Source organism: Apaloderma vittatum, unplaced genomic scaffold (genome assembly GCF_000703405.1).
Source record: "Apaloderma vittatum isolate BGI_N311 unplaced genomic scaffold, ASM70340v1 scaffold11406, whole genome shotgun sequence".
In the NCBI taxonomy this organism is placed as follows: domain Eukaryota; kingdom Metazoa; phylum Chordata; class Aves; order Trogoniformes; family Trogonidae; genus Apaloderma; species Apaloderma vittatum.
Window position 1 is genome coordinate 124,275 of NW_009720115.1, and position 23,170 is coordinate 147,444.

The following is a 23,170-nucleotide window of genomic DNA, read 5'->3' on the forward strand; positions in this document are numbered from 1 at the left end:
CTTTTTTTTTTTTTTCCCCACAGTATGCTCGGGATTGGAAGGGACCTCAAAAGCTCATCTAGTCCAATCCCCCTGCCAGAGCAGGAACACCTAGATGATGTTACGCATGAAGGCGTCCAGGTGGGTTTTGAAAGTCTCCAGAGAAGGAGACTCCACAACCTCCCTGGGCAGCCTGGGCCAGGGCTCTGTCACCCTCACTGAGAAGAAGTTTCTTCTCAAATTTAAGTGGAACCTCTTATGATCCAGCTTGATTCCATTACCCCTTGTCCTGTCACTGTTTGCCACTGAGAAGAGCCTGGCTCCATCCTCGTGACACTCCCCCTTCTTATATTTATAAACACTAATTAGGTCACCCCTCAGCCTCCTCTTCTCCAAACTAAAGAGACCCAGCTCCCTCAGCCTTTCCTCATAAGGGAGATGCTCCACTCCCTTCAGCATCTTAGTTGCTCTAAATCATCTCAGTTGCTTTGAAGCCCACCTGCGCTGTGCTTCTGACGCGCCAAAGTCATTTTTGGTATTCGAAGGCCTTGCAAAATCTGGGATTTATTTTTTTTAAAAAGCGAAAGGCTGTTGCCACACAGCAAAGGGCAGCCCCTAGGAATTAAGTCAGTGGAATAAACACGCGATTTTTTTGCTTCTGCCCAGGGATGAAAGCAGCTGAAAATAGTGCTTTGAAGGGGAGGTCCGTGCATGCTCTTGCTTGGTCTCCCACGCCGTGCCGGGACGTCACCGTGTCAGCACGGTGGGATGGAGATGCTGAGCACGGGGCTCCTGATTTTGTATTTATTTTTTTGTGCCGAAAGGCTGATGAGCTACTATTGGCAGAATCTGTCTGGAGGGCACCTCTTGCACGCCAGTAATTAGAAAGCGAACTCATTAGTTAGAAATAAAGCCCGAGTCGAGAGAGGATGGGAGAGAGGGGAGAAGCTGAGAGGCGGGAGAAGCTGAGTCAATGGTTTCTGGAAAGCCCTGGTCGGGGAGGTTGAGCCGCAGCCGTCCGGAGAAGCGTCCCCTCCCTGGTGTGCAGCGATTTGGAAAGACACCAGGGACTACAGAGTTTTACAGTAGGAGCCGAAATGCTCTTTTGCCGGGGTTTTGTGCCCTCTGTCTCCTGAGCTCGCTCTGTCACGGGCACGTGGTGGTACGTCCCAACTTCGCATACTCTTGGGGCTTACAGGGATGGGGGGGAGCGCTGCTTTTCTTCGTCCAGCCTTCACTAGACGCTCAGCTCCAAGGTTTTGTGGCAGATTTTGGGAGGTTTCTTCCTCTGAGCTGAAGGGGATTGCTGAGCAAAGGAAGAGCAGGGCGGCTGGGAAGGAGCTGTGCAAATTCAGGGGGACTTGCTCCGTGCCAGGGGGAGGGAGGTCTCAGGGAAAATGTTCCTTGCATTTTCCATTTGAAGGTGATGTTGTGTTTAAAATGTGAGATGCAGTTTTCTGTGCAGCTTTAAGTTTAAACAAAATGACAAAAAAAAGAGGAAAAAAATAGTCTTTCTGGCAACAGCATCTGACTTTTAAATACAACTAGTTTGAGAAATATTTTTATAGCTCAGTCTAAGTAAAGGTTATGCTGAAGCAAGATTTGAATTTAAATCTTTGCTTCAAATATCCCATGTCCACCTCATACTAAAATTTTGTTTTAACATACTTTTTTGTGTGTTTTCAGGACTCAATCCTTACGTATTTTTGTCCCTCACAGACCTACATGAAAATGCTGTATCAGAGAAGTGGAAGGAAATACAGTTATTACTGTTAGCTTTGTTTCAATAACGTAGTATTTAAGTAGCATTGCCTTTCCCTAATCCCTTCCAAAATGTTCAGTACTTGCAGTGAAGTTATTTTTCATTTTGGAACATGGAAGAAATTCAACATACGACAGATCTGATAATGTGTTTATCTGCAGCCTTTGTGTGGAACGATAAACACTTTTTGTGGAACCCACCTCCTTGCTTTCAGGTTTGAGATTATCAGTTTATTTACAGCAAGTGTGTTTAACAACTGAAATGTATTTAAGATGGCTTCCACTCAGTGGTGTAATGGGCAAGCTGTGAGATGTCAAATTCACAATCTCAACCACGAGGCTGCTCCGTGCTGGCAATCGATGAGGACTAGAACGCTTTAGGTCTTAATTAACGTACAACGCACAGGCGGTCTCTGATGCATGGCCATGTTTTATTTAGTTCGGGAGGGAAAAACCAGCAGAGTGTTTCTAACTTGGTATAAAAATAATGGTAACTTGACTGTGAAAAAAAATAAAAATCTCTACATGCCTAGATTAAAAACAAAAATAAAAAAACAAAATTAAAAATTCCTCCTGTTTTCTCCTTCTGTTCCTATGGGGAAGGGAAAAGGCAGGGAGGACATGAAATAGTTTATTATTCATAATCGCGATCTTGTCTTCTAATTCATGGGTTTGGCATTTCTCATTAGAACTCTGAATATAGTCTTTGTGCTTTTGCTAACGTCATGAATCTGATTGTATTAATATGTTCTCAAGGCAGAACTTATAAAAGCAATTTTCTAGTCTACCATAAAATATTCATAAGAATACAGGCTTTTTTGTTTTGTTGATGTGTTCATTAAGCAGAGAAGGTTTTATTGTTTTCAGGAGGGCTCTGTAGGTCAGAAGCACTCGCCGCTTCTGTGGGGAACTCATGGCATTTCAAATAGGGGGGTTTTTTTGAGACCAAAATAGTAAGAGTCGGGGATGACGCAGCCTCTGCCGCGACTCTGAATGGGAATTGTGGTTGTGATCTGTGCAGCTGGCGCCCCGTGCCCACATGCCGGCTGTTTTTTGCGGGGGAGAGATGTGCCCCTTTGGATGGGAAATGGGAGATTCGCCGAAGTTTACTCCAGACTCTTACCTGGCACAGCACAAGTTAAGGCCGTTATTAGGGAGTAAAGCAGGAATCCTTTATCACAAGACACTATCACAAGTAATAGTGATCACAAGTAGTAGCGTATTCTGTCTGGCTGAAATTAGATTTGTTGTAACGTGTTGAAAGCTTTTATTTCTTGCTTTTAGGAAGCGCAGCGTTTAGATCGTAAAGGTGCATGTAGGAAGACGCATGCAGATTGCAAGGAAAATTGCATTTAGCCTAAATAGTGTTGACAAATTCGGCGAACTGTGTTGAAGATAAACGGGTTTATGTGGAGACTGGGTAAGCGGGAGTGAGTGACTGCTACCTCTGTATTAGTAACACTGACCTTTAGTCCACGTGTATGAGAGATGGGAGATGTTATTGCCAGGTGCTCAGAAGTCTTTCGCTGGATAAAAATAGTCTGGGCAGTTAAAAGGCTTGTGATTCACGGAGCCCACTGCGCTGCCTGGTTTACTGACTCATTGCATTTGATCCTCTAGAATTAACTGTTTTGAGCTCTCCTGGAGCCTCGGGGGCTATAAAGTTGCATTAAATCTTACTCAAGATTATCTTTGGGGAGTTTTGGAGCTCTTGGGTATTTGTCTATTAAATTTGGGAAGGAGGGGGAAGTAACAGGGGAGCTCAAGCAATGCTGTGCTTGTGTCTGTAACCAGCATTTGCCCGGACGTTGTTTCCCTGTGGATCCCTTGTGTGGCTGATGGTCAGGGGTGTCTGCGTCCTCGCATTGGAATGATCGCTATAGGTTTGATTCCGTGTGGGGTAAGACCAAGCCGAGTTGTACAATTCTGTTTTGGTTTCTTTTAAAGGTGGATCTAATTTGGATGGGAAGGCTGCCTCCCCCGGTGAAACGGTGTGGCAGCCCATAGAGTGCCCCTAGATCTGCTGCCGAATGAAATTGCTGTTAGTCTAAGAGTAACCGCTGCGCATCTTTTGTAACATGCAGTAATTACGTTAGGAATGCTCAGGATATAATATTCATACGCACATGGTTAAAATGGATTTTTTGATAGCCACGGTGCGTTGTATTCTTGAAGGTGGATTGCTTTTGAGGGGGCTTTTTTTGGTTTGTTTTGCACTAATGCCTGTTAGTTTGCATTAGGACTCTTTTTTCACTCTTTCTCCCAATTTCCTGTGTACATCCACATTTTTGCTGGCGTGGAAACTTCGCTCTCTTACTTTTCCAGGACGTGTGCTGTTTTCCGCAGTCGTTGGGCAGGTACCATATAGGTATTGAGCCGATACAGGGCTGCCTGAGCTTGTGCAGCGCTGGAGGAATCCGAAACGTTCTTCCATCGTTCTGAAATCCTGGCAAGCCCGGATCTCGTTTAAAGCATCGCATTTAAGAGGAGAAGTTTCTGAAGCGATAGCCCGTGAAATGAGATAACCTCTGCAGGGCTGGTTTCGAGCTGTCAGCTCCCACTCGCGTGCAGGGGGAATGGATGAAGAGTTTTTCTTCTGCGCGAGTGGCTGCAGCGGTTGCCGTAGGGATGTTCCCTGCGCAGGATTGGGAAGGGGCTGACCCACAGTAGGAAAGCGTCGACCATTCGCGAGGAGGACGCAGGAAAATGTGGTTTCAGTGCGTTTGGATGGCTGTCTGTAGGCAAGAGGGTGGCGTTCTCCCCCAAAATCCCTGGCCGTGGCGCAGCGGCTCGCGGTGAGGAATCCGAGCTCGGCTGCTGCGGGGGAGAGAGGCGAGCGGGGAAAAGGCCACAGGAAGGAAAACAATAGGGAAGTGGAGGGAAGAGCCTTGTGGGTTGGAAAACACCAACACTTCCAGTAATGTGACCTTTTGCAGAAAATGTTTCTGTCCAAATAAAAAAAAAATAAATAAAAAAATTCTCCTGCTCCCTGGCACAAGCCGAGTATAGGGAAGGGGAAAAGTGCCGCTATTTCATGTGTGCTGCGCTCCTGCAGCCTTCTGCCTTCTTGAGGAGGGTCCTACGTGCCCGAGCCAGTGACGGGGAGAAGGAGGCAACTCCTGCACCCGGTGGGTGCTGGGCAGGAGGGACAGGACAGCGTGGTGGTACCTGCTGCAGCCCTGGGCTCGGTGGGCGGGTGGGGAGTGTGGCTTTCGCAGCCTTGGAGGATGGCCTGAGGGTTCCAGAGGAACAGCCAGCTGTGGGGTGCTAAAAAGCATGGCTCCCCCCTTCTCCAGAGATGTTAAGAAACTCAACTCACTTAATTTTGTCTCTGTAACACCCTCCCCTTTCGTTTTTGCGTTGTTTCAAGTGGGAGCAGTGGTGGTGCTTCTTTTACCGTGCTTTCCATTCCCTATGCTAAGCTGTACTTTTTCTACCAAACTACATTTCCCTGCTTTTGAAGAGGTGGTGGTGTTCTCCCTGAAACCGGTCAACTAATTTAGACTGAACAAAATTTCTAGGTTCATGTCTTGGTACGCGATTCTTTTTGTTGTTGTTTTCTGCCTTCAACTCCAGTGGTCCGTGTTCCTGCATTGTGGCCGTGCCCTTTGGCAGCAGGGCAATGCATTTTGGTTTATGTGAGGCCACCTTAAAAAAAATCAAACCAATTTTTTCTGAATTACTCCACTGTTTTTTAGTTCTTAGTTTTCTTTTTCTGTACCGCTGTACTTCATTTAGCTTTGGTTCTTAACAGCATCAGCTTCTCTTACACGTTTCTCAGTCCCTGGCAAAAGTAAATAAATGGATAGCATTTGGGGAAAACCTTACGAAAACTTTCTTTGGGACTGATACTAATGTCCTGATAGAGGTTATATGTGTGCATTTGCCAGATGTCACTCTGTCTGTCTCAAGGGGGTAGCACAGAGGGGTGACAGTGAAGTGGCTTGTGCACCCAGGGCTGCGGGCTGCATTCAGCACAGGGTCCTCATTTGTTTCTAACAATTTACAGTTGGTTTCAGATGACCTCTGAGGACACGCTGCTTGGAAGGACAGAGTCAACTTGTTCCGTGCTCTTGTCTCACATTTTTCAGACTGAAGTCAGACCTAGGGTTTGATGATCAGGCTTAAAGTGAAATACGAGCTTCGTTTTGTATAAAATGAAAGTACTATTTTCACAGGCAACAAGCAGGTGGTGAAAGCTAGCGTTCCATCTTAGTAAAACTTTTCCTTAAACCTTTAGCAGTTCCTAAACATTTTTCATGCTTTTTCCTTCTGAATTGGAGTTTATTTCACCAGCCAGTCGATTTGTAGGCAGGGAAAAATCAGTTTTTGCATGGCAAAACTGCCTTTACTTTTGCTTTGGAAGGATATTTGTCCTGCTGGGGCTGGCCTCCTGGTGGCTTGTACCAATGGTTTTGTAGCAGGGCAGCATCTCTGCCCCTGTGCAATCTCAGTGCCTCTCCCAAGCACGCGCAGGAGCCCCCAGTGACTCCTGGGCAAACCCCGGGTAACCCTTTCATGTGGAGTCGGTGTCCCAGCTTCAGTGATGCTGATGATGCTACTTCCCAACCTTGCACAAAGATAATCTTCAATATTAAAAAAACACTAGATAAAATAAAAACACTAACCAACCAAGGAAGAACAAAACAAAACACCTTTATTTACCAATTTTGTTGAGGCTCGATGTTTTGAAGGGTTAGCCTTTTTTATTCTGCAGGTGATACTCACTTGAAGTTGTCAGAAGAGTTAGTGATTGACATTTGGAGTGAGGCACTAGACGTGGCAAATGTATGGAGTACATAAGGAACACAGAACTGGTGCAATTTAGAAATTTTTAGTCATTCATGGGATGGCAGTAATTTTTTTTTAGCAGAAACAAGATGAGTTCAGTTATGCAAAGGTATTTTTTCTCGATATATTGCTGCCCTTTTTTACAAGCATATTGTCTTCAGGGAGATGATTTTTGTGTAAACAAAGCACTGATCTTTACTACGCAGATAATCAAGGTGATAGTTTTCCCTTTTTTCTTCTCTTGACATACATCTCTCAGCACACAGTACTGTTCTCTACCTTGGTCTTGGTTGTGCCTTAGGTTTGTCCCACCTGGAGTTTGAACAACAGGGACAAGTCTTTGCACAGCCACCATTTGGGCACCTGCTTCTTCCCATCACTGCCTGCGAAATGTGTTTGCACCTTTCTGGTGGTTGCCGTAAGTCTAGTCTGTCACCGAAGCACTTAACTATTGTTCCTAGTTGCTTCTTTATCCGTTTGCTTTTGGCTAAGCTCCTTTCCAAAACTGGTTATAAGGGATACAGCAAATAGGGGTTTTTTTTCTGCATAAGTTTCTTAAATGTGGAACCCTCATGTTCCTGACCACAGGAGCCTGTCAGTTGATCTATTGTAAGTCAAAACTGATTCTTTCTGTGAAGTCTTAGATTAATCTTTATCCTTCTTATTTCAAGTGATGCTAGAGGAGTGGAACAGAGGTGTATGTTTTGAATACACTCGTGTAGAGCAGTATCAAAGAGGGTCATGTGTGACGTCCTTTGCTTTTAGAAAATGCACATGTTTGTAGGAGGTGGTGGCTGAAGTGCTTTTTTACCGTGTTAAAATTGGTGCAAGTTTAATGATATTCTTGATTCAATCCACGGTTCCTGAAGCCCTTTTCATGGTCACAGTATGAGAATTAGATCCATGTCTGAACAGGGAGTACACTCACCTCTCCTCTCACGTTTTCACGTTGCAGTTGATGTGACCACAGCACTGCCCTTGCAAGTTGCACCGACTTCAGTCCCGATGGATCTGCGCTTGGACCACCAGTTTTCCATGCCGGTGACGGAGCCGACGCTGCGGGAACAGCAGCTCCAGCAGGAGCTCCTGGCGCTCAAGCAGAAGCAGCAGATCCAGAGACAGATCCTCATCGCCGAGTTCCAGCGGCAGCACGAGCAGCTCTCCCGGCAGCACGAAGCCCAGCTGCATGAGCACATCAAAGTAAGCGATGGGCAGCCTCGCGGTGGGTGATGTGCAAAACCATCCTCTCGGCAGGAGGAGGTCATAGAATGGCCTAGGTCAGAAGGGACCTTGGAGATCATCTGATCCAACCTCCCTGCCATGGCAGGGACGCCTCTCAACTAGACCAGGTTTCATATATCCTGGCCTTGAAAACCTCCAGGGAGGGGGCAGCTGCAACTTCTCTGGACAGTTTATTCCAGATCTTGCCACCCTTGTACTGAAGAATTTCTTCCTAAGATCTAAATCTCTTCTCCTTCAACTTAAACCCCTTTCCCCTTGTCCTATCGCTGGACACTCTTCTAAAAAGTCCCTCCCCAGCCTTCCTGTAGGTTCCCTTCAGCTATTGGAAGGCAGCTATTAGGTCCCCCCAAAGTCTTCTCTTTTCCAGACTGAACAATCCCAGTTCCCACAGCCTGTCCTCGTAGCAGAGGTGCTCCAGTGCCTGAATGCACCAACGAATTTATTTTGGGGGTGGGGATGCTGTGCTGCACTTGGTAAAACCTGTCTGGAGAGTGGTGTTTTGTAAAGGGATGCGAGCACCAAGATTTAAAAGCGAGAATAGGGTGGAGGAGAGGAAGCAAGGTAAGCTGGTGTCACGTGAAACGTTATCCACCCATCTGCCTGTGTGTTGCGACGTCCTGTGCTCCACTGCCAGCAGGCAGCTTGCTTTCCCAGGGTTTGGGAAATTTTGATAGAATTTAACCCAACAGGAGGGTGTTTAGGTTTTCTGTTGCCAGTATCACATATTTGAGAGCGGAATGGCTTTTAAACTGCTTGCTGGGCATGTGCTATCAGCACGAGGTGCAAGCCACACGCTTGGACCTTAGTACGTCTCTGGGAATAGGTAACCGGCTGGGTGCTTTGCGCTGCTCCCTTGCATGGGACAGAGAGGAAATGTAATGCACAGCATAAGTAGGAAGTTCAGTTTAGAAGATGGTCGTTGCATAGTGAAAATGTTAGACATTATATAAATATTTCACAGTGATAGACTATCGCTATGGTAACATAAGCTTTCAGAATTGCTAATATGCTTTCGTTTCAAAGGGGGATTAGCGCTGCACATGGTAAATAACGTTAATGTAATATTAAAAAGCAACCTCAATTCAACCTTATATAACTTTCATTTTTATACAAAATACATGTCAGAGTGGGGAAGATAGGATTAAAAATTAATGGTGTATTATTTACAGACTTTTCAAACACAGATATGAGCCTGACTTTTGTAAGACCAGATGCTCTTTGAAGACTGATTATTGCAAATGCCTGTGTCCTTACTGGGTCCTCTGTGTTGCATTCAGGACAAAAGTGTGGGGAAGTGCATGCGTATAAATGCATTTATATATACACTCATATGTATGCATAATAAAGGTATATATGTGTGTATATGTATGTAGCTATGTTTGTGTACATATGTGTCTATATGTATGCATTTGTGTGTGAGTAGCATCTGTGGTTCACACAGTACGTTCAAGATAAAAGGATGGGAAATACCCCTGACAAATATTTCCCTTGCTTCCTTGTAAGTGCGTGTGCCTTTAGATGTCCCTCTATTAAAAATAAGAAAGGGGCATTGAGATTTAACAGACAAGTTCTGAGCGCTGATGATAGGACTGGTTTTGCCCTCATTTATGTTAAAGCTATGATTGATTCTACTGAAAATCTGCATTAGAAGGAAGTCAAGATCTAATTTTGAGAAGCCAGTTAGCACAGTATATCTAGACTATTAAGTAATGAAGTTCTTCCTCTAATCTGTAAGCTTAGCCAGTTGAAAAACTTAAAATAGGAATGATATAATCCTGTGTGAAAAAGGATGACCTGCAAGGTGATCTCTCCCCATAGTAATAAGTGTGTCATCATGCCCAGAATTGCTTTAAAAATAAAACAGCACGTTATTGAAATGATGTCTCACAAATGAAATGAACCCAAAATCATATGCTAACGTGTAACTATGATGAGCTTTCTTTGGGAAAACATACTTTTACGTTTGTAAGTCAGCCCACATTTAGATGACTCTTAGGTTAAACTGACTTTCAGAAACTGGCAACTGCATTAAGTCCAGTGATTTTAGGTCATATTTAGATTCAAGATGTCCAGTGTCTTTATGGCTCACAAAGAAAAGCAGGGAGGGATATGAAACCAAATAAAAATCGTTGTTCTTGTGTAAGTGAAGCACTAGAATTTGAACCATAGAATGAATATATGGAGCTCTTCTTGGAGTAATTCAGGTGTTTTTAAAAATCGGTTCCTCAGGGTGTGTAGTAAATGTCCCATGTACACACACATACAAACCACAGTGCTCCAAGCGTGCGAGGGAGGGCTTGCTCTTGCATCCACACTGAATTGAGGAAATCCTTCCTACTGCTGCTCTCCTCAGCTTTTAAGGTGCTGGGCAGGGAGTGCACAGCTCGCAAACTCGCCTGTTTTTTGCCAGATCTGAGCAGATGAGCTGCTGCTGGGCATGCCTCTGGTGTGCGGACAAGCAGGACTGAGGATGCGGTCTATTATCTTTTTTGTTTACTCAAACATTGAATCTCTAGACTAAATATGTGAAAGAAAGAGCAAATTCTTGCCATGCTCTTTGGGAGCTCAGAGTAAGCTGGCTTCATTTGATGATTGTAAGCCAATCAGCATCACTAATGAGATTAAGAAATTCATTAGTCTCTTGTCTCCAAAGCAAACTGTCCAACATGCAGAAATAGTTCAGACTGAGTGATGTAGGTGTCAGGTTCTTCAGTGTTTTGTAGCACGATTTTGTGGTATTGAAATTGAGATGTTGTGTGTCCGTCCAGCACTTTTACAAATATGTATTCCCAAGTGTCTTCTTCAGGTGGAGATCAAGTCTCGCTTTCGGTAGGTAAAGACTTGGAAAACTAAACCTGCTCAGATTTCTATGGGTTGACCCTGTGTTGTAATGACTGGTGACTGGAGTGAGCTTGCAGCACATTTTACTCCTGCACCAGATGTGTTTCTTGGACATCACCGTTGCCTTCCCTGACATTGATTATGTATTTTGCAAACTTCCTTACTAGAATATCAGTGCTCCTGTAGTTTTGTTAGAATTTTCAGCATCAGAACAGCCTCAAAATCTAACAAAACGCACCAAAAATTAAAAATGTAAACATGAAAGCTCTAGACTTACTCTGATGTCAAATAAAATGGCAGTTCTTTGGCTTTCTCCCTGGCACTGGTTTCCTTGGAGGTGATCACGGCCTTCATTAATCAGAGTATTAAATCCTGCAACTGCTTTGTAAACTATTTCTGCAAAGGGGGGAGAATTTCTGCATCTTACGTTTTGCATATCTAGCACTATCTAGAATCAATTAATTTGGCTTTTTTCATTACAGCCTACCATCCACCATTTTAATCAATGAGTACAAATCATTTCTTTCTTCATCTGTTCATGAACTGGAGCAGCAGTTTCTATGCTTAACCCTGTCGCCCGATGCTGAATCCTTTTGCTTACAGTTCCTAGATTGTACGCAGGGTTTGGCTATAGCAGACCAGTGTCTGGGTACAGTTACACGGGCAGAGCAAACACTGCCTTGGATCCCTCTTTTGTCAAGATGTTCAGGTTCAAGTACCTTTGCTCTCTTCTACTAAGAGATGTGAAATAGTTGTGACAGGAATTCAGTGGCTGCGCATCTGCTACTAAAATTAAAAAATAGTTTTGATGCATTTCTTAAGCAGCTCTTCTATATTTTGGACAGACATGTGTACAGCCAGCATTGCTAAGTTTCAGCAAGCAGCACTGTGAAGATTTTAAAGAGCTTATTCATTTTAACTGTTAACCCCTCGGCTAGTACAGGAGGAATCACATTTTGTGTTTGTTTTCTTTCTTTTATTACTGTGGTGTCAGTGTGAGCGGAGGAGCTGTTCTGACTTGATGTGAACTAAGAGAGGGGAACATCTCTCCCTCATACCTCTCAAGCAAAACACTAGTATAAGAAACATCTTAAGGTCTTCTTAAGTAAATGAAATTTGGCTTGAAAAATGCTGGCGTGTCCTTGTTGTTTTTCTATTTAAGTAGATAACTTTTTCCTATTGAAATCTCAAGTTTGGGCATTTTCCAGAATGAGATTTTATTCCAGCAGCCCAGTTTTAATTGTCTGACTTAGTGCAAGAGCAGAAGTCGACAGGATGGTCACAGTCCTTCTGCCTGCACGTGCAGTCCCTTTCCTTGTGCCTCCAAGCAGCCCTTGCTTTTGTAGAAATTGTATTTTGGAGGAAATGGCCTCCACATAAAGGTGGCAAATTCCAGAAGATTGTGCAATTTGGAGAGCCGGGCTAGGAGTGAAATAATATTTGTGGGAGGGAGGTACAACGGGCACAATTAGAGCTCAGCACACAGAGGGAGTGGGGTGTAACGAGAAAACCCTGTCATGTTAAGGGAAATAAGCCGAGCCTTACGAAGACCCCAGGCCACACAGAAATAGGGAAAGCTGTCTTTTACAGCTACAGTGCAGCTCTAGAGGTTGCTGAGGTTTGACGTCCGAAAACAGTGTGAGGAAAGGAATCTGGAGCTGGTGAGCACTGGAGGCAGAGGCAACGTCTCCTCTCTCCTGTAGCCGCTTACCTTCGGCAAGACGGATTTTCCGCTCAGGCGCACCTCGCCAGATGTGTGACAATATTTATAGCCTTCGAATCTGCCTTCCTAAACAAAAACAAGGATGGAATAAGGAGCCTGACGCTGAGGCTGTTGCCGGTGAGATGGTGGAAAGACTCTCCGCAGGTCCCAGTGTGAGCTGTGCTTGACCTTTGATTGCGAAGGAATCGGCAGTGAAATTTTTTCCTTTGTGAGTCACTCGTTCCCAGCCAAGATCAGCTGGAAGTTACCAAAAGCTTTTCCATTTGCCTCTGCTCAAGAGCCGGCGCGAGATGATTGAAGAGGGGCAGGATCCGCGCTTTGGCTGGCCAAGAGGCACCTCGGGCGGTGTGAGCTCAGCAGAGAAGCGAAGGACGTGGTGGGTAATGCGGTTAATCTCTTCCGTCCCGGCGCTGCCCAAGCTTGGAGCAGGACTCTTCCCAGCTCTGGCTGTTTTATAGCTAAAGCCAGAAACTTATTTGGGATGCTGACGCACGTCGGCGTTAGCACATGACAGCAGACACCAGAAAAGTCTTGATGCTGATGGGATAGCAACACACAGGCAAGAGCTGAGCCTCACAGCTCCTCGTGGGCCCAAAATCCTAACCTGGAGGCATGTGACGATGTTAATTCTGTCATGCAATAGTATTTGTGGTTTTCCTGTGATCTGAGAAGAGTATTTGTGTGCATCAGTGGCAGAGGGAGTGCTAGGCTGTGCATCTAACATAGACTGGATGATCAGAGGAGTCCAGGGTTTGCACAGAAGCAACTACAGTGAAGGGAGCTTTGTAGCAGTGTTCACTGAGGAATTGGCCTACAATTGTTTCCTTTTTATTAACGCAGCGATTTCCCATGCTTAACAATATGCTGTGCTGCTTGATGGCTTTATGCCAATAAATGAAAATACGTGGAATATGTTCAGACATTGGCTTTATAGCATAGCAATGTTCAGATAAAGCCCGAGGAGATGGTTTTGTTAGCTTTTGTGGTTTGGGGTGACAAATTTTTCCTCAGTGTAGCTTCCGAGACCTGACTGAGATGTGGCGACAGATCCAAGATGTTAGTCTCTTGTGCAGAGATGGGATGAAACTCTCCAGCCGTTCCTTATCTTTGTTTTGGAGAGTAAAAATCTTTCAGGGAATCTTCTGTACAGATATTGCAATTCTGTAAAGATAACGTAATTGTTTTCCAAACATAGCTAGACTCAATAGGTGTCATGTTGATGCTAAGGTGAGAAACTGCTCTTCCATTTGTAACCACTTGCCCTTGGAATGGCAGGTTTGGGTGCAGGATAGCTCGTTGGGCACAAACCAAATCTTATTTTAGTGTGGCTGCTTTCAGTGTAGCCCTGACAGTGCTTAGAGCCTCTTTTTGGTGGCCTCTCTGTGTCAATTCCTACTTAATGGGAAAAAATATGTTTCAAATAGGGAGTTGGCATCCTCTATCTCTCCTTTGCAGCTTTGCTGAGTGGCACTTTCCCCATGCCCCCAGGTTGGAAATGCTGGAGATGGCACCTTGGTTCTTGCACAGCGTGCCCTTTCTGTTATGTCGTGCTCCTTACATTGGGCTCTTGAAGGACAAACCTCCATTTTTACGCTGCTGCGTCCTGACTCCTGATGCTGAGCGTTGTCTGCTTGATCCTCGCCCGCAGCAGCCAGTGTGGAGGGACTCTCTCTGCTCAGCTTTGTGCCTCTGTTCTGCAGAGTGCCTGTTCCTCACAGCCTGCATCGTTTTCAAGAGAAACTTAAAAAGCCTAGAGATACCAGGTGTCTGCCTCTGTCTGGATTCTGACATGATGGGATTATTCATCTTAGAAAACTGCAGCAGAGTACCGTCAATGGTAAAAAAGAAACCCAGCAAAAAAACCACAGCCCCAAAAACCCCAGACTGAACATTTTGTGCCTTGTTACTACTTGAATGCATTGTATCGTGCTCTCTTGCTATTTCTAGACAGCTTCCTGTTCTCTTTTGGTGACCTTGCCTCATTTTTCTGGTACATGAAGCTGACTCCAAGACTTAGACCTGGATGCTGCAAAGCTTATCTTCTGATGGAGGTAACCCTGGGGAGAGTTTTTGTAAGATCAGAGCATTTGCTCTCATTGAAGGATGGGGGTGTGACTTTCCTCAGCCTTACAGTCAAGATCTTTCCTGAGAATGCTGAGGACAAACCTGCACAGAGAGGGGTGGATAGTGTCAACAAATTCATACAGCATCTCCTGGTTGAAGAAGCAGCCATTCAGCAGGCTGGGTTAGTTTGGGCATCTTCCTACATAGCATTGGTGATGTCTGGACTGAAGCTGGATTGAAGCTGGGCTGAAGTCTGGACTGAAGCTAGGAAGATTTTCTGCACTGGTCCTTACAGATTGACTTTTAAAACTGATAAAAAATGCACTTTTCCTTTTGGCTTCTTCTGAGGTGGACCGTGGTTTGTTGGATGGAAGGAGCAGAATGAGAGCTCCAGGTTTTTCCAGCTTTCGGATGCATAAACCAGCATTCGAGATGCAAAAACTTCAGTTGAAAATGAAGTAAAAGCTACAGCCCGTGGACACGGTGGCTTCATCCTGTGAATCCCTGTACTGGTGTCTATGGAGCCTACTGGTACAGCCAGCCTTGTCCTCCTTGCACCATTACTGAAGTGCTCTGGGGCTTCACAGCTTTCTAGCAGAAGACGAAGTTTTTCTGACCCATAGACGACGGGAGACAAAAACCCTGTTGCCCCCTGAGCTCAGCATCTCCACGTTCCTTTGGTGAAGAGGAGATGTTCACCCAGTGCATTTTCTTGGTAATTAATCTCCTGAAGTTGGACTTAAACTTGGGCTGACTTTTGGGTGTTCTGAAGGCTGAATGTCTGACGTAAATGGCAGAGTTCGCTGGCTGACAGACACATACAGGATCTTTCTTTTTTGGTAGCACATCTCACTTTTTCTTATGGAGTCCAAACAACTTCTGAAGTGGTCAAATTTCTGTTTTTCATGCTTTATAACCTGAGTTTGTTTCGCAGTAAAATGTGTGTGGGGCACAGTGATTATTTTTTTTAGAAGCTAGAAGTCTCATGATCTCTATTCAGTTTGGTATTTCAAAATAAACAGCAGGAAAAGGAATATTTTGCAGTTCACACATCTGAATTTTCAACTCTGATTTTAGCTTATTTTTAAACTACATAAAATAGGTTGGAACTGGTCAAAGAGAATACATAGAGTACCAGGGCAGGAGTAAAGAAATACCCAAGTGGATCTTGTCATTATGCTGGATATATTGACCTGTTAATATACACCATCGCTGATAAATTAATGTTGATAAACTCGTAGTTCCCGTTGCTGCATATGGTCTCTTAACAACACTGAGCTGGTGTATGGGAGAAAGAAGTGGCATTTAAAACATAAATCATGTTGTGAATAACTTCACTCATGCACACACAATAAGAACAGTGTTGTTGGATTAATCTCTGTGTTTAAGTTTCCTGTTTAACTGGTGGCAGTGCATGAAAACGATAAATATTTGGTATTTATGTTGGTGGCATGTTACCTTTAAATACTATACTTCTGCTGTGCTTGCATGAGCATTAGATGATGGTGAACAGTCATTTTTAGCATGTAGCCTTCCTCCGAGCACCGCAGGTGCTGGGGCCGTCACTGCCTCATGTCAGATGAAGAGCAGCGCTTTGCAGTCCACTTCACCCCTGTGCCCACCCGCCATCCCAGCGGAACCGAACCTCAAATTGCACGGGAATGGCAACTGGTGCCATGTGTCGGCAGCCACGCTGCCTGTGGTGGTTCATCGTCCTCCCTGCTTTACCCCCGCCCCTGTGTTTTCCCTTGGTTGTTTGAGGAGCCTGGCAGGAGCACTTCAGCGAGGTCTTCCATCCCTGCCAGCCTTCTGGTCCAGTGGATTCTTTCACACAGGTAATGGGGAGTGGTGGATCAGTGGATACAGCCACGCTCCTCCTTTTCTTTTTTCAAATTTCGTTGTTTGAAATGACCAAAACCCACTGGTGGCTCCTCTAGCTGCTCTATTACAGGATCTCTTTGACCTACGTCTCCACTCCTTATTTTAGCCTAACATTGCAACTCCTCTGCTCTCTGCACCCCAAAACAGTTCACAGAAGACATAACTGCTCCTCTGAGGATAGAAGTCTGATCCCTTATGCTGGGATAAAATCTCATTTATCGTTAAATGTCTGGAGCACCTTTCTTTACAGGACAATATGTGTGATTCTTTGATTTATAGAGATTCTTTATAGCCATCTGTGGTTGGATGGATGTTCCCTGCTCCTGGTGCAAGGTGTATGGATTTGTCCTCCCCTTCAGTAATAAGCCCAGCAGAGGCAAATGCAAAGAGCTTTCCTCACCATTAGAGAGGAAAATGGGAGAGGGAATTGAATGTGCTGGATACTACAAATGGAGCTCAGTGCTTTCTAGAAAGGCTTTCTCTCAGGTACTCCGCTTCAGGAGAAAGGTTAAAAAATAGGCTGGAGTGGCAGTCAGGGAGCAAAAGGCACATGTAAATGTGTTCCCAGTGCTGTACCTTGGAAGAGTATTCAGGGCTTAGAGGGATGAAGCTGCTGTGCAAGCTTTCAGCCTTTGAGGAGAGGTAAGCAGTAATGGCATGGGAAGGAAACAAAATTGTATCTCTTAGTGTCAGCCTGCCAAACTAATAACGTGGGATCTTTTCACCTAGAGCTGGCAATAAAAGAACATAACCATCGTTCCCTTTCCTGGAGACATTTGAGCCTCATAAACTTGAACACCAGACATTCTCAGTAGGAGATGTCTAACCAAGATCAGTCTCTTGCCCAGGAAGCTGTCAACTGGGAAGGATCGTTTCCCTGCCTAGCGAAAAGATGCTGGCTGCGAGAGCTTCTGGCACAGGACTGCGTGCTCTCAGCCTGCCTGATAGCTGGGAAGGGGCACACTGAATATACCTTTCAGCTGCTGATACGTCCAAGAAAAGAGATGATAGATGTTCGTTCTTCTGAGCTGTGCTTTCAGATTTCTGTGTCTTGGCTTCAGTTGAAAACCACAACTTTTTTTTCCACTCCCCTCTCCCAGTGTAACTGATGAATTTTGACTAGTCTCCGGTGCTCTAGGAGATACCCTGAAACATGCCAAGAGAGCGAATCCTGAAACTGGCGTCGCAGCCTGAGACTTCAATAAACAGGATGGGGAGAACATGAAGCAGAGAGTTCGGCCAAAGAAATGGGCAGCATTGAGAGCTCTCTGAAATAACCCAGTACAACGGTTCTCCCAGAAATCTACTGACATCTGTGCTTTGCTTCCGCCCGTAGCTAATGATTTTTCAGGGGTGATTTGATGCGTATGTATTTTTGAGAGTTCTTTCTTGATCATCGCCTACGATTTTCCTCTATTTTCACATAATCTGAGCTCCAGATCCTTACACACACCTGATTTAACCCCTCAAAACTACAGAATTTTGCCAAAGCAGGCGACAGATGACAAAACACTGTTTGCACCAGCTGCCTTGTGCTGGGAGGAAGGAGCAGCAGAAGTGCTTGAGGTGACATCCCACCACGCTGGAGCACCCTCAGTAGGTGATCTCGGATATAGGTCAAGACGTGAATTGGGAGCTGGACACAACACTGGGCTTCTTTGGATCCCAGGAGACGTTTATCGCCGATAAGTATGCTGACTGTTGTTCACCCAGACTTGTATATGTGATTATCTGCATGAGTAAGGGTGAGCTGTCTGGGTACAGAGAGTTTTACGCTGCCTTCCACTAATTGCAGTGAACTATTCAAAATATATATTATAAAAACCTAGGAGCCATAGTCTAAGCTTCAAAACCTTTCCTGCTTTGCAGATTTTAATCAGTTTCACCGCAGCATGTGAAATAAATGACAGAAGTGCCTTCGAAATGATGGTTGTATGGGAAGGAGGGAGCAGAGGAACGTGGGCAGAGAGCAGTGCCAGGGTTCAGGGGGAAGAATAAGGTAGCGTCTGCAAGGTACCGAGATGCAGGAAGGACCAGCACTCTTGTTACTCATGTAGCAAATTGAAGATTGTTTATGGAAGTCTTAATGCAAGTTGTTTCCATGAAATACATCCTCGTTTTCTCTAGTCAGTGGGATCTTTGCTATCAGCACCACGTGCTTCTCAGGAGGATGCTGGCTGGCTTCTGGGACTGAGGCTGCTGGAAGGTTTTGGAGCACTACCTTTCCACTTCTGTTATAATAAGTAAAGGAAACTGTTTTAGCTTCACTGTGCTTATAAAGAAGTTACTTTGTGCAGTGGGAGTTGACAGTGTGCTTGCTGATAAGGTGTCATCAGTCCCTGTTCTAGGTAGACGTGCTGGAGAACTGAAGACAATTAAGGAGTGTGAAGCCAAAATCCACTGCCCTGCTGAGTCCTCACAGCTAGCTTACAGTTGATAAATACCTGGAAATGCTCTATGTTCTCCCTGTTACATTTAATAATATTAATATATGCTAAGGGAGCACCGGCAACAGTAACTACAGGTACAGTTAAACATTTGTGCAGTTTTCATAAATAGTGGAAGCAGTGACATTAAACATATGCAGGAATCCCCATAGTTATAAATATTTACAAATATTTATTTTGGCAAGAGCACCTGATTCAGATGTTCCTAGCTGCACTCCCTAATGCAGTGTGCGTGTTTGTCACACGATACGCTCCTCAAATTGATAGTTGAATTAGTCTGAGCACAAGGGAATTCCCATGGTGTATCACTTTGTATTTCTCAAATATTTAAATTTCATTATAGTTGGGGAAAAAAAACCATACTGCTCCAGCTATGCGTAATTAACACACGGGTGTTGCGGAGTCGGCATTGATTCATTTGCCAGCGAGAGAGATCTGGTGTATTATGTGGTACGTGAGCACGGTCTTGCTCAGTAATTAATAATCCTTATGAGAGCCACCTAAGCGTCTCTTGGTACGCCGTGAATTGCAGTTCAAGAGATGCTTATGAATTCCTAACTCAGGCACTTTCCAAAAGGCAGGAGCGCGGGAGATTGCGTCCCACTCAAATGCGGCGCTGAAATGTTCTCCCTTTAGACATCCATAGGCTTTTTTTTCCCCCCACTGAGATAGTCAAGGGAAGGTTAAATGCCAGACCAAGCCCCCAGCGTGCGGCTGTTACCATGGCAGAAGAAATTTTGTGCGTGGCACAGGAGGGTGGTAGGGCTGTGATGCAGCTGACCACACGTGGGTCTGAATGCTTACTGCCTCTTAAAATTTGCCTCGATTGCTTTAGCTGAGTTAGAAGCTCACGTTTTTCTGAAGTTTCAGTACATTTTGTGTGCAGGACAGCTTTTTTGCATGTTATCAAACTTCCTGCTTCTCTTGTTAGTCAGCAGTGGGTTCTCTTGCTGTGTGTGGGTCTTTTTTCATAAAGCACCAACAGAAAAAAAACATTTTAAATACACAAAAAAACCCCAAATAAGAAATCGGGATATATTCTAGCATCAAGCAAGTTTTAAAGCTTATGGTTATAAAGCTTTTTGCACAGAAAACTGTGCTGTAATGTGATAGTTATTCCCTCTGGCTCTATTGTAATGAGATGGGTAAGAGCAGCAAGGATGGGCAATGCAAGGCTCGTCTTGGGCCAGCACCCCAAAAAATCCTTGTCCGAGGTCCTTGGAGCAGTTATGAAACCTGGAGGCGCAGTCTGTGCGGTGGGATCACCCGAGCTGGTGAGCACAACGGCACCGGCAGCGCCCTTGCACGTCGCTGAGCCTGCGCCGTGTATTTCCTCCCAAATCCTGTCTGTGTCGTTTGTTTTCAGACCTAAGGATGGAGAAATACACTCGTGCCGTAAGAAGACGTTGCAGTTCAGACAGAGCACCCAAATGAGTTTTCCTTTAGTAATTTTCTGAGGCTACAGCAGACACCAGCAAAGCGATTTCTTTTTGCTTTTCATGGGTGCGATTTGAGAGGTTGCTTCTTTATTATTTTTTTTTATTTTCCTTTTCAACTTTGAAAAGATTTGAAAACTATATTAAGAATAGACTTTGTGGAAACTGGGGTCAAAATCAGCGGAAACAATACATCTCTAATGAAACTTCTATAAGCCATCCAGATACAAATTGGTCTTTTCATTTACATTTCACTACAGATGTCAATGAAAGCACGGTTCCTTCTAAAGCATCGTAATGTATGTAAACCATTGCAGGAAGCATAGCACGCAAAGCTTAGGAGACTGCAGATGGAGAAAAAAGGCTCCTGATTTCATAAAAATAACAAAACCTGTTTTAACATATTGTGCATTAAATATTGTTCATTTGCATACTTTCTATGGCTAGGTTATAAAAGCCCACCATGTGGTGGACTTGTTGGAAGTCTGAAAAGATAGTCTTTCTCCAACTGGAGATGTGTTAGTGGAAGCTGCTGCTTAATTATAAAACAAAAAAAAACTATTTTTCCCTATTTTTTTTTGAGTTTTTTTCCTTTTGTAGGTTTTAGAATCGGATTTTTTTTGTTGTTTACATAAAATTCAATAGAATTAGGAACGGAAACATAGGTGCAATCACCATAAATTCTGCTAACTGGTGTTCGGTGTTTTGCAACAGTCTGCCTTGCTTGGAACCAGCAGCAGCAGGGACTCCTCCATCAAGAGTTTACAGCAGATAGCCAGGCAGATTGTGAAGTACCTCTGATATTAGTTTTTTTGCATCCTTTTATAGAATGGTGTAATTTTATGTGTATGGCCTATAGTGTGTCCACAGGCAAAGCACAAACATACCCTACCACTAACTAAAATGGGAAATTGCTGATAAAAGCGTAAGTAGAAAAATGTGCAAAAGGAGAAGGAAAACCGAGTGGACGTGGGGTGGGGTGTCCTGCGTGCATACGCACAGGCTGTCAGGGTCTGGAGAAGGATGAGGTGAGACATGTTCTCGGGGGGAGCAGGTTCCCTGTCGTAATAGCCATGGCTTGCCCTGATCCCTTTCCACATACAGGATTTTGTGAACCTGGAGCAGTGGGTGGTATCTGAGCACAGGCACCCATTAAGTCCAGACTCTGAGAAGCCTCGTCTATCGCCAGAGCGGTCAGGGTTTCGAAGGTTAAGCTTGCCAGCTGAAAATCAATCTGCTAGTTTATAAGCTGCCAATGTAAAGAGTGCGGGGCGGGCTAAAGGCGATCGGGGCGGCGGGGAGCTTGGCATGCTCCTGTGTTCGGAGGAGTTTGCAGGAGTAATTAGAGCAGGCCGGGTAGTTGTCTTTAGCACGTATCTTGCTGGAAAAGGGTGCAAATGAAATTGGGAAGATGGTAAATCTTAGTGTGAGCTTTTTTTTTTTTTTTTCCTCCTTGAGAAGAAGCGATTTTCAGTGGAACTCAGGGGAGAAGCCCTGTGCTTGGGGAAACACCTTTTGCAAGCCCCATGGAGACCCATTCACACCTAGCCAAGCTGCAGGCTCCTGAAACTTGTCGTTTGTCATCTGCTTTTCCACAGCCCAGCTCTCTCTTTCCTGGCCGGCTCTCAAGACGTGGGGTGTTTGTTCTCTGAACACTAACAGGTACCACCCCAGGAGCCTTGCCTCCAATCCATGGAGGAATCGTCCCTCCTGGACCCACAAAGGGTGCTCTGGGCTGGGCAAAGCAATCCCAAATTTCCCAGGAGGTCCCTGTGTCCATGCACATCTTCTGGATTCTGGGATTTGGAGACTCAAGGGGGGACCCAAGCAGTGAGTGAAGGCAGGAGCCTTCGATGCTTCAAGTCTTGAACATCCCATTTGATGACAGCTTTGCAAATCTTGACCTCAATTAGACAGCCTGTCTCTCGGTTCTTCCCATGAATGCATGCCAGTCAGGAGGGCCGGGATAAATCCTTCCTTGAGAGATTACTGGAAGTTGTTTTTGTAATGAATCAATTCTTTTATAATTAGGCTCAGAAATGGGTGGTGAGCATGCCCACAAGGCAGCTAATGCTTTTGCATTTGACTTGGGGGGTGAGGTTTGCACAACAGACGGGAAGTGACCGGCGTTTGATGAAGTTGAAAAGATATAGTTGTCCCAGTCCATGGGAACTCCTCTGTGTACACAGGGAGAGAAGGACTGTTGGAGAAATAAGAATGCAAAATCATATAATTAAAGGCTCATTGAAAAATTCATATGTGCAAGGGAACTGAACTGGTCTTCTAAAACCTGCCTCGATGGTAGCCTGTTTTGCTGCTAGCTTGGTGAGCTCAGCAACAATCCTTCAGCGTAGGGTTTTTACAGGGTGAACATATGAGCATTCGTAATTAAAATGTCCTAATGGGGTTTTACTTAAAAGAGACGATGGAGGGAAGATGAAGATCTAACTGGAGCAGTGGTTTGCACTGGCTCAGCGCAGGTTCTGGGCACCAAGCGCCAGAAGGGCAGCGTTGGCAGTTGATTCTCATGGAGTAGAAGTGGGGACCCAGCTGCACCCTTTGGCAGCAGTGAAGGTGGTTGGGGAAGCACCTTTTTGGTTTTGTCTCTTTCTCAGATTAGGTGCTTTCCAAGCAGGATACTTATGCTTGTAAACAAACCGTGCCCTGAAGCCTGGAGCATGTAGTGCCTATGGTTTAGCATAAGTGCTGTCCTGAACGACAGACAGGGCTGTATGAAGTGAGTCATGGTGCCATTTTTCCTGTTTTTATGAATTAAGCAACATTATTGTCAGCTGATAGCAGCTTCTGGAAGTCTGACAAGTGTTCATTTGCTCTTTCTCCCCTTGTCCCTTCTCCGCAGCAGCAGCAGGAGATGCTGGCGATGAAGCATCAGCAGGAGCTGTTGGAGCACCAGAGGAAGCTGGAGCAGCACCGACAGGAGCAGGAGCTGGAGAAGCAGCACCGGGAGCAGAAACTTCAGCAGCTAAAAAACAAAGAGAAAGGGA

At 44.9% G+C, this 23,170-nt stretch overlaps 1 protein-coding gene across 1 annotated transcript in view; it reads left to right on the plus strand.

Moving 5' to 3' along the window:
• HDAC4 (histone deacetylase 4) overlaps positions 1 to 23,170 on the plus strand; it is a gene marked incomplete at its 5' end in the record, with an annotated part of 152,471 nt that overhangs the window by 26,483 nt on the left and 102,818 nt on the right. The window contains 2 exons of the mRNA XM_009870903.1: positions 7,487 to 7,731; positions 23,026 to 23,170. The exon at positions 23,026 to 23,170 is cut by the window's right edge and continues 1 nt beyond it. Of these exons, the coding sequence (XP_009869205.1) occupies positions 7,487 to 7,731; positions 23,026 to 23,170 (390 nt within the window). The remainder of the gene's footprint in view (positions 1 to 7,486; positions 7,732 to 23,025) is intronic.